At 41.2% G+C, this 12425-nt stretch overlaps 1 protein-coding gene across 1 annotated transcript; it reads left to right on the top strand.

The window, feature by feature from the left end:
* Positions 1–4746: 4746 nt before the first annotated feature.
* Positions 4747–8900, top strand: LOC134602476 (carbonyl reductase [NADPH] 1-like). Its single transcript, XM_063447400.1, has 3 exons — positions 4747–5120; positions 7041–7148; positions 7578–8900. Exons 1-3 carry the CDS (start codon positions 4835–4837, stop codon positions 8012–8014), a joined length of 831 nt encoding a protein of 276 aa, XP_063303470.1. The 5' UTR covers positions 4747–4834; the 3' UTR covers positions 8015–8900.
* The last annotated feature ends 3525 nt before the right edge of the window (positions 8901–12425 follow it).

The following is a 12425-nucleotide window of genomic DNA, read 5'->3' as shown; positions in this document are numbered from 1 at the left end:
TTGGGAAGTTACAGGGTCAAATATAGCGTGTTACATTTGAAATTGAAATTCGCCAGATTGGTTACGTTGCCTTTGAGACTGTATAGTAGCCCAGGAGATAAATTTACACCCATAATGGCATACCATTTGCAATAGTAGACGACCCAAGGTATTGTAAATGGGGTATGTCCAGTCTTTTTTAGTAGCCATTTGGTCACAAACACTGGCCAAAGTTAGCGTTAGTATTTGTTTGTGTGTGAAAAATGCAAAAAAAGCCAATTTTGGCCAGTGTTTGTGACTAAGTGGCTACTAAAAAAGACTGGACATACCCCATTTGCAATACTATTGCAAATGGGGTATGTCCACTATTGCAAATAGTATGCCATCATAGGGGTAATTTTCATTCTTGGGCTACCATAGGGTCATAAAGGCAACGTAAGCAATCTGGCGAATTTTAAAGTGAAAAAAATGAAACACAAGCCTTATATTTGACGCTGTAATTTTTGAAAACACCATAAAACCTGTACATGAGGGGTACTGTTGTACTCGGGAGACTTCGCTGAACACAAATATTTGTGTTTTAAAACAGTAAAAAGTATTGCAGCAATAATATCGTCCGTGTAAGTGCTGTTTGTGCGTGAAAAATGCAAAAAACGTCATTTTACTGGCGATATCATCATTGTAATTTTTACTGTTTTACTGTTTTGAAACACTAATATTTGTGTTCAGCAAAGTCTCCCGAGTAAAACAGTACCCCCCATGTACAGGTTTTATGGTGTCTTGGAAAGTTATAGGGTTAAATATAGTGCTAGCAAATTAAATTCCCTTTACTTTCGACATGGGTTGTCAGGCAGGTCCCGCTAATTGTAATTAATTAGGATACCTAATTATGTAAAATTATTACATAAATATATGTGTAGAATTAATATATGTATATATATACATATGTGTATATATACGTATATATATATATATATTTTTTTTAAAATATTTTTATTTATATATAGGTATATATATAGTGATATATACGTATATATTTATGTATATAGATATATATATTATTTCGTTCTACGTGTATTTTGATATAAATATATATATATTAATATCACAATACAGTTAGAACAAAATAAAACACATCTATATCATTTTTTATATTTTATTTTTAATTATTTTTTTATTTTATTTTTTTACGTATTTACATATTTTTTTATATATATTATTTATAAATATATATAACAATAATTATATATATATTTAATCAGTATCAGTCTACGTGTAATTTGATATTAATATATATATATATATATAATTATATATATATATTAATATTAAAATACACCTAGACAGTGTATGTGTGTGTTTGTATATGTGTATATATATACTTAGATCATATATATATATATATAAATAATATATATATGATCTAAGTATATATTTTTTTTTTTACACTTATTTTATTTTATTTTAATTTGATTTCAGCCAGCAGGGGGACCAACTGTCATTACAGTTAGTCCCCCTGCTGGCAATGCCTGAGCCAGCTATACCGGCCATGTGATTGTGAGGTCCTCGCAAGGACCTCACTCTCACATGACCGGGAGGGACCGGAGGAGAAAGATCTGCCGCGGGGGGGCTCCCTGGGAGTCACCCCAACCGCGATCGCCGGCGTGGGACCGCCGGCTACCGGGTAAGTAAAAAAAAACCGGAGGGCGTACATTTACGTCCTGCGCCGTTTAGAGCCGCTTTTAAAAGGACGTAAATATACGTCCTCCGGACTTAAAGGGAAACTCCAGTGCCAGAAAAACGATCTGTTTTTCTGGCACTGGAGGGTCCCTCTCCCTCCCACCCACCAATCCCCGGTTACTGAAGGGGTGAAAACCCCTTCAGTGACTTACCTGGGACAGCGGCGATGTCCCTCGCCGCTGTCTCCGCCTCCGCGACGCTCCTCCTAGTGATTACGTCGGCCGGTGGGCGAGACTGATCTCGCTCACCGGCCGAGGAGACCTAATGCGCATGCGTGGAAATTCCGCGCATGCGCATTACGTCTCCCCATAGGAAAGCATTGAAAAATCATTTCAATGCTTTCCTATGGGGTTTTGAGCGACGCTGGAGGTCCTCACACAGCGTGAGGACGTCCAGCGACGCTCTAGCACAGGAAACCTGTGCTAGAACCCAGGAAGTGACCTCTAGTTGCTGTCTAATAGACAGCCACTAGAGGTGGAGTTAACCCTGCAAATTAAATATTGCAGTTTATGAAAAACTGCAATAATTACACTTGCAGGGTTAAGGGTAGTGGGAGTTGGCACCCAGACCACTCCAATGAGCAGAAGTGGTCTGGGTGCCTACAGTGTCCCTTTAAGGGGTTAAAACCAACACAATAAATATTTTGAAATCAAATGCAGGATTAGCAATAAGTTTCATTGCCAAAAATTTCTTTGAGTGCGGTATTCATATTTGTTTATGATTGAGATTAGGAGGTTGTTGTGGGGTTGAACCTCGAATACCTGCACCTTGCGTAATTGAGTGCCAGCACACATTGTGTTCTTGTTCCTTCTTTTATCCAGTCGGGTCCCTGGGGGGGAGGTCTTAGTGCTATACAAAGAAATAAAAAAAAATACATAAAATAAAATATATAAATAAAAGAGAAATGAATAAATAATGTTATGGATAGCATTGTCGGGGAGAGGGCTCCCCAAGAATGCTCACGTTGTTCTGCTGTCAGGACACCCTCTGGGACGCGCGTCTTCGTCTTTTCTTGGGGGGGGTCATGGGGGAACACACTCCTCCTCACTGGCCCCCAGTGGAGGCTAGGCGGTGGTTGGAAATTCACAGACGGTCACGGTAAGTGGGGTCCTCGTGCCGTTCCAGCAAGAGGGCTCCGGTTGCAGGGGGGTCTATCCCGTCTCCCACGGTTTCATGCGGCAATCTGTCATTGGGTGCTCTCCGTGCAGGACCATCGGTCCATATGAGACTTCCATTGGGTGGTGCGGGAGCGGCTTGCCAAGAAGCTTGATAAGCTTACCTCTCGACTGTTTTTAGTGTGCCCCGAAGTCCCTTGGGATATGGTGCCCATAGAGGAGCGGGGGGCGATTTCACCTGATTCCTTATTTACTCATTTGTTGTTCCCTCCAAGGGGTTAGGTATGGGGTGGTGTGGCAAGACGCAGCAGTCCAAGTGGTTAGGGCTGTGGGGCCCTGAGGCCCTGAGGCCTTGCTGACGACGGCAACCATGGAATCTGCTTTCGGGCTGCTGCAGGTGCGCCCGTCAGGGTTCTTGTTTTCTAGGTTGTATTTCTGACGCGCTCTGCTGCTGTGGCGTTTTATTGGGGTAGTGGTTCAGCGTTTTGGAGTTCCGTGGCCCAGGACATAACCGTGGGTCGGGATACCAGCTGTAGTTTCCTGGATAGTGGGATCGATTCCAGGGCGGGGAAACATCAGTTGCCCCTGACTGCGGAGGTGTCGGTGGTTTTGGGGGCGTTGTGGGTTTCAGCTGCGCTACCCGTGGGCTCTCCCGGGTAAGCTGGGCTTCGCCTGTCGGTGTTGCCCTTGGGGCGGTGTGGGGTTGCTTCTTGGCCTTCCATATCGGTAGCTTGTGCAGGCAGGCCCCGTAGGTCCCTTCCACTGACTTCCGCCTGTTTACCGCTGCAGCAGGTTTGGGGGGTTTGGGGCCATTTTTGGGCTCTCAATGGTGTGCTGACTCTTGCCCAGTAAGCTGGCAAGCATCGGGGCTCTTGGAACCTCTGGCTGTCTTGGAGCTCTTCCCCATTCTGGGGGCATGGTAGGCGGGGGGTACAAGTTTTTAAGGTCTCAACCACCCCTGCTTCAAAGGGTTAACCTTAGGTTACCTGGGATGTCATGCCCATCGAGCGTGGATAAGGTCGGCTGATGGTAGGCATTGGAAGGTAATGATTTTTATAACGAGGGGGAAAGGTGAGAGGAAGTCGCACATAGGCGCATGGTCAGTTTATTGGCAAGGACGGTTGGGTTCACTGTATTACACTATGTGTTAAGTTATATGCATATATATATGTTCATTTATGGTTATTTATGTTAAACGTTTTGGTTACAGAAATGAAGAGAAATTTATTAAATAAATTATGGATGTGTCATACAGTATTTGTCATATGTTATAATAAATGCTCTGGCCTGTTTCACCCATACTACGTTGTCTGTCATTATTTTGGAAGGGGGATGATTTGGGTTGGTTTATGCATTATGCTGCATCGCGATTGCCCACTACGTACATTCAAGCCTTAGTTAGGCAGACAGCTGCCTCTGTGGTTAGCAAATAAGCAGATAAACGCTTGCACCAGACTGCTTAACTTGTACAGGGGAAGCAAAATGCCACCACTTTCAAAATGACACTTGGGGCTTTGGCACCATCAGAACCCATACATGGGCTCTGGGCATACCTACCCAGAAATGTAAACACTGTCTTTTCTCTGAAAAGGTAGTGTTTACAGTGCTGAGGATGCAGTGGCATGCTATAGACACCAGAACCATTACATTAAGCTGTAGCGATTCTGGTGACTATATTGTCCTTTTTAAAAAAAGGAGGGGGATTTTAGTACAATAAATGTATGTCAAAAGTGCCCAAAAATCCTGGGTCACAATCATAAATGATCTTTGATCCTTATGGGTTAAACTGCAGGTGGCACTGTTTGATAAGAAGTATTCATACATTGCAACAGGAAGAGGGGAGTAGTCTGTGCTGTTTCTGCCTCCCATTCAGGGTGGTTTTATATCTCAGCCCAGCCTTGTGGGGTGGGATCTACAAACCAAGCCTGTTATCGGTTCTGCCAAGTACAGTATCACTCAGCTCCTGTTCCTTGTTTGTAGCAGCAGCTCAGGATTACATTATGGCCAGTATAAAGGTTGCAGTAGTCACAGGGGGCAATAAGGGGGTTGGGCTGGCTGTAGTCAAAGCCTTATGCAAGCAGTTCAGGGGGGATGTTTATCTCACAGCCAGGAACCCCAAACTGGGGGAGGAAGCTGTCAAGGCCCTGGAGAAGGAAGGATTGTCCCCCCACTTCCACCAGTTGGACATCACTGACCTGCCCAGCATCCAGGCTCTCAGGGATTTCCTAAAGGACAAGTATGGGGGCATTGATGTACTCATCAACAACGCTGGCATTGCTTTTAAAGGTGGGTATGGCTGCCCTGACTGCCCCTGGGGTGACAGGAATGAATGTACTGTGCACACACTGCCGTCAGCTAGTAAAGAAACTACTCTGCTGGGAACAGAAGCAAGTTCAGTTCTCAAATGGTTAATGCTGGTTAATAATGGTATTATTGTATAGTGATAATGTACAGAACAGGTTAGGCGAGGCTGGGCTATTCTGTTTTTTATTTGTTATCTGTGGGCAGTCACTATGGAAACAGCGTGATCTTTGCTCCACATTTAGTACTTTGCCCCAGAAGGGCCCATTATTGAGAAACATTGAACATAATTTACAGGAATAACTGCTGAGATATATTTAATGATTGTTATATGCAAGGAATACACCTTTTGGTGACAAAAGTGCACGCAGTACCTGTGTGGCAATATCAAACATTAATCCAAATATTGCCCCTTTTTCATTTAGAGCAAAGTTTGGTCCTTTATTTGGTTTGGGCTGCACAGAATGTTTTTTGTTTTTTTAAAGGAGACTAGGAAGTGGTGATGATCCAGAGAGAAAATTCTGAATTCCAAAAACAAAGAAAATATTTATATGTTTCAACCCAGGTATTAATTAAAGAGACACCCCAAATACCGTAACAATGTGACAACACTGAGAGAGACCGTGTAAAAAATGTCCATCACTAGTGAGTTAGCCAGCACTACTTACTAAAGCGAGAGTTTAAGTGAATTTTACACTGAAGGCCAGAGTAGCTAAACTGAAATGATAGACTTCGAGAATTGTTCCAATTTGGCTATTTTCACCTTAAATTTGAAATTTGCTTTGAATTCTCACTTTTAGTGAATAGCCTTGCCTTTATAGAAATTGTAAGGAATTAACATCTGATTGTCAAAACGAAGTATAAAATCGATCATCTGAAGATAAAACCTCCTTCTTTGCTGCAGTCATAGCTTAGTTGGTTTGTTTTTTCCGCAGCTTTGGATATCGAGATATTATTAATTTGTAGCAGATCAATGTTTATTGAATAACCGCAGGGCTGTATGTGTTATGCATGACGGCAGATTGCTTGTTGTTGTTCACATGTATAAGACGTGTGATTAGCACCCAGTCCTCAAGATTCCAGTAGTCTAGGATTTGCCAATATCACCATGTGAACAGAACTGGTAAATGCCAGGATCCTGGTGTCACTTGAGGACTTGATTGGGAACGGACACACCAGCGTACACTCTGCCTTTTAGCACATAATACAGCATACAGGGTTATTCTTGTTCATCTATACAGGATATTCTAGTCAGGTAACTACTTGTATTCTATTTTACATAATTGTAGTTTGTTGCCAACATACGGCTGAGTGCTATGGAATAATTTAAAGGAACACTTCAAGCACCAAAATATTACAGCCCGCTGTAGTGGTTGTGGTGCCAGGAAAACCCTGCCCACCAATGTAAATAGTTAAACTATTTTTGAATTCTTACTTTGGCAGGTGCCAGATTGGAATAAAAGTAAGATTTTGCTATATTTAGGATGGTAAGGGGGGACAGAGGGCTGGTTTAAACACTATAGGGTAAGGAATACATTTGTGTTCCTGACCCTATAGTGTTCCTTTAAGAGAACCGACAGAATCTCCGGAGCAGGAGATTCTGTCTCTGCTGAGTTAACTTTCTGGCTGTTGTTTTTAATATCATTTGTCTTTTTACAATGGATGGAGGGAGTGCACTCTTGGCATTGTAACCGCTACAGCGCACTGTAGTGATTTTAATGTTTGGAGCGTTCCGTCAAGTTAATAAAAAATAAAATATTTGCTTTGGGGTTTTTTTGTGTGCGCATTTGAGTTTTGAGATTACAACACAGTATGCTATTTTTCAATTCAAATTCTATCTATATAAAAATAACGTAAGTAACAGAGTCACTTAAATATAACACATTCTGTTTGTCTTGTTGCCAGGTGCTGACACAACCCCGTTTGGTATCCAGGCTGAGGTTACGATGAAAACCAACTTCTATGGCACCAGGGATATATGCAAAGAGCTTCTGCCACTAATTAAACCACACGGTGAGAATATTATTGAAGTGAAGTTCCAGTTATTATTATGGTGACTTTATTTTATCATTATTTTGATGAATTTAGCAATGTAACTGCTGCAGGAAATGTATGCATGTCATTTGCTGCCTGTAAAGTACACCTGAGAGCCTATTGACTGCTCACGTACATGTCCGTTTTTCTGTATCTTAGCCAATCAGGTTGGTGTGCGAGATAAATACCTCCTCCTTTCTCAGACACTCTGAAAGTCGTATGTCGGCAAGCAATAAGGCCATGACTGTGCCAGGACTGAATTTGATTATGTTGTAAATTGTAAAATATTTGATATATATGAAAAGATTTTAACACAAGTTATAGGGGATTTTGAGTGTTTAATTTAAAGGTGTCATTTGCAGAAAACTGAAAGACCCCAAGTAATAGTTGATGTTTCTATTCCCTTAGGGAGAGTGGTCAATGTGTCCAGCATGGTTAGCTCCAGTTCTTTGGGACGTTGCAGCCCAGAGTTACAGAAGGTCTTTCGTAGTGAGTCGATCACAGAGGAGGAACTGGTCAAACTTATGGAAAAGTTTGTAGAAGATGCCAAGCAAGATGTACATCAAAAAGAAGGCTGGCCAAACACTGCTTACGGAACATCTAAAATAGGAGTGACTGTGCTCTCCAAGATCCAAGCAAGAGAGATAGCCGCAGCGAGGAAAGGGGATGGAATCCTACTTAATGCGTGTTGTCCGGGGTGGGTGAGGACCGATATGGCGGGTCCAAATGCTACAAAGTCCCCAGATGAAGGTGCCGAGACCCCCGTTTATCTGGCTCTTCTGCCGTCTGATGCAACGGAGCCTCACGGGGAGCTGGTTAGCGAAAAGAAGGTGGTGAAGTGGTAACCAGATCCAGTAACTTCCAACTGGATAGTGTAGGCGCAGATATAGAATTAAAACTGTTAATTGATTACCATTCCCATAAAACTTCAAATGTTCTGACCTTACATTTATAGAGAGGGGTGCATCCAATGCCCATGACCCATCCAGTCACATCTAAACAACAATCATATAAAGCACACCTAAAAGTTATAAATATATAAAGCCAATTATAATGCAAATAGATACACAAATGGCACAACAATCATAGAGGGAAAGAAAATGTGTCAAACATCCATCATCAATGCAATAAATAAAGCATAGTAACATAACGTAGATAAAGCACTGAGGAAATGGTGACAAAAAATGTACTACTTGTGTATTAATTCTGCAATTAAAGTGAACCTGTTATGGAAAAATTAACTTACCCGAAAGTGCTCCGTCTGGGGTCTGCTTGGTTCGAATCCCCTACAGGGAAAATCTCCTCAATGATGTTGGCACGCTGGCTTTGTTGCCAGCTTGCCCGCATCAGAATCGAGTGATACATTGTAGCACCGGTTATTATGGGTTTAGAGCAGAGGGATCTCCTGTGGGAAGAATTTTTTTGCCGAGGCATTACTGACAGCTGGAAGTAAAAAAACATTTTAAAATAGTTTTTTTCTCCTAATCTAAACATTTGCTTAATCTAATGAGCATAAATAGCTTGGGTTATGACAGGTGGCCACTAAGTCCTCGATCCTGGAATCCTGTTTCAACCAATAGCTTTTCTCAAGAGGGATTCGTCAAGCTCTATCAACCACAACCTGTGTATTTGACAATGGTTTATGGGAGCTGCAGTCCATTTACGGATGAATGTGTCGTTTTTTTTCTGTATTACATTTTGTATGGAAATAAAGAATACGTAAAACGGTGATTCTGGTTTGAACAATCATTTTGTATACTGTGTCAGTCCAAGACTTTCTGCACCCTGAAACATCTCCAGGGCTATTCACTGATGTGTGAAATTAAAGTGAATTTCAAAGTCAAAAAAGCCAAACTAGGGGGGGTAACATTATGCAGTAACATTGATTCTTACTTTAATTAATAACTATGATAGTCTAGAAAACGATTCAGAATTTACTGCTTGGTAATTAATGGTAAAGCCTGGATCACTGGTTAAACAATGGAAAACTGGCGAAGGATGAGCAGAAAATGTCAACAAGGTAATATAAAAACGATGTCAATGCCTTATGGTATAATATATTTTATAATACAATAAACAAAGTATGGAGAGATTAATTAACAAAAATCATAACCATCTGGGTGCTAATCCTCACTGGTATTCCCTCAAATACCCATATAAATAGTAATCTAACAAGAAAGAGAATGCACACCAAAAAAAGCCACAATAGTCACTTAACCTGGTTTAACCCCTTAAGGACCAAACTTCTGGAATAAAAGGGAATCATGACGTGTCACACACGTCATGTGTCCTTAAGGGGTTAATAAGCCAATATCAGATACAGGCAAAAGCAAACAATTATAATTAAAGTGACAAAATTAGGCACAAAAAATAAATTTAAAAAAATCAATGATAATTACCAAAAGTTTTCACAAGCCTAACAGGGCAGAAACAGGACACAAAAAGTAACCCCCCAACGTTTCGGCACCTCCTGGTTGCCTTTAAGGTTGCCTTTAAGGCAACCAGGAGGTGCCGAAACGTTTTAAGTTTAAGTTACCACGTAAAACATGAGTCAGAAAAACCTAAAAAAAAACTACATATAATGTGTTCAAAACAAGGATCTGATTTTCTCAACAGCTGTTTAACCAACCCTTTGCCTGAATTCTAAAATAATATTTGTGGTCCTTTCTATCATTTTTACACCCGCTATATTTAAAGTAAACTTATCATGGTCTGAATTTGTTCCATTTTTTTATTCATATCTGCGTCCTCTGGTCTATCCAGTTCTATCAAATTCCTCATTGGATGAAAAAGTATTTTAATCCAAATTAAACTATACCTTGTGCACACGACAATCCTCTGACAACACACACCATCAACAACACCTTTAGACTTTCATTATTGTTATTGTTGTGTTCTTACATATTTTCATCATAGTTTTCACAAAAAGTGAATAAATATAAGGAGCATCACATGAACTAATTTTCAAATTAAAAAGAAACATTTATTGAAGTGGCTATGGTGCGTACAGTACCCTTCTAAAGAACAGAGGTTTTTTTTTTTTTTACCACTGAAGTGGTCATAAAAGTGTAAGCTCACTTGCCAACTTCAAGGCAAGACTTTGAGTGCTACTCTAATAATTAACCTTGCTGCTTTATGTTAAAAGGCACAATCTCTAATGAGACAGAAGTAGTCATCCAAACAAATTAACCCCATATGCAGCAAACATTGTTTGTGCAGCTCCACTATCATTTGTCTGTACAATGAAAAAAACACAGAAATTAGTCCTGTGCTCAAATTTCCCAATAGCCAAAATTTAAAGGAACACGCAATGCACCATTAACTAGTGTGATGTAGTGATTATGGTGTCTGGTGCCATCCTCCCCCCCTGCCGATTGCAAGTATGGTGATGGAAGACATGGAGGCAGGGAGTGGTGCCCAGTGGACAGTCATATTTTTTAATATCAGCTTAACTACTTCCAATAGGAGGGCTAACAGCTAACATTAATCGTAGTAGTAATAATAATAAATAATAAGCTGTTTTGGTTCATCTTTTACAAAACATACTGTAATTAATTATGCCCATAGCAAGCAAGATAGATAAACTACTACATAAAATCTTAAAAAAGGAATATAGCAAAATAAAAAAAAGGTAAAAATGTAAGCTAGGTTTTTCATTGTGGTTTTCACTGGATGCCATACAAATTTCAATTTACACACTAGGTCCTCTAGTGGAGAACCAGCAAACTGCATGTCATGCAGCCAGATAATGCTGATTCATGCTGACTAAAAAAATAAATAAAAAAAAATTCTGTTGATAGAAAACAAATGAGATTGTGCTAGGAAGGAAATACTAAGACACCTAGCGATCCCAGTCAGATATCGAAACAAGGGCCGTTTCACAATGCACTGAAAATTGTAATATGGTATATTGTTAATCTAAGTTTTATTAGATTAGACTAAACAACCCATCATGTATTTTAGCACAAATTGACTTTAAATTAAATCATAGAAAAAGAAAAGTTTTCTCCAACCATTAGAGAATGGTTACAAAGAATCGAAGCAATGAGAGTGATTGAAGAACTCACAAACAAATACTGGTTACACTCTAGCAAGCTTCCCCAAACTCCGGCCCTCCAGATGTTGCTGAACTACAACTCCCACGATTCTATGAATGAAATAGCTAGGCTGAGAATCATGGGAGTTGTAGTTCAGCAACATCTGGAGGGCCGGAGTTTGAGGAAGCCTGCAAAGTGTTGGAACCCTGGCCAACATTTCTGCAACCTACCCCAAAACAATAGGAGGTTATGAGCAGTGCTCCTGCCCAGTGGCGTACACATGACCTATGGGGCCCCGGTGCGAAAATTGATCCGTGGGCCCCCCCCCCCCCAGCCCCCCGCACACTTACTCTGCGCAGGCCGGGGCCGCAACACATGGATGGCGGCGGGCACCTGGTCGCAGGGGTTGCAGGGCTGCGACCGCGGTATGTACACCATTGCATGCAGATGCACACACACTTAAAGGACCACTACAGACACCCAGATCACATCAGCTCAATGAAGTGGTCTGGGTGTCAGGTCTCTCTAGTTTTAACCCTGCAGCTGAAAGCATAGCAGTTTCAGAGAAACTGCTATGTTTCACTGAGGGTTAATCCAGCCTCTAGTGGCTGTCTCACTGACAGCCGCTAGAGGAGCTTCCGCGATTTTAAGACACTGAACGTCCATAGGAAAGCATTGAGTAATGCTTTCCTATGGGCGGTTTGAATGCGCGCATGGCTCTTGCCGTGCATAAGCATTCGGAGCTGAGCGGCGGAGGGATCCCCAGCGCCAAGGGAGTCCGGCGCTGGAGAAAGGTAAGTGCTGAAGACACACACACACTCTCACGAACAGATGCATACACACTAGCTAACAGACACACACATTTACTGACAGAGACACACTCAGCGACAGACATACATACACACTCACTTACAAAACATACACTCTCACTGACAAACACACACTCACTAACAGACATCAAACAGACTCACAAACACAAACACACTTAGTAACAGACACACACAGTAACACACTCACTGACACTCACTAGCAGACACACACTCAACAGACACACTCACTGACACTCACACTAACACACACTAACACTCACAGTAACACACACACTAACACTCACAGTAACACTAACACACACACTAACACTAACACTCACAGTAACACTAACACACACACATTAACACTCACAGTAACACTAACACTCACAGTAACACTAACACTCACA

This window comes from Pelobates fuscus, chromosome 1 (genome assembly GCF_036172605.1).
Source record: "Pelobates fuscus isolate aPelFus1 chromosome 1, aPelFus1.pri, whole genome shotgun sequence".
NCBI classification, from domain to species: Eukaryota; Metazoa; Chordata; class Amphibia; order Anura; family Pelobatidae; genus Pelobates; species Pelobates fuscus.
This window is presented reverse-complemented; position numbering and strand designations above follow the sequence as displayed.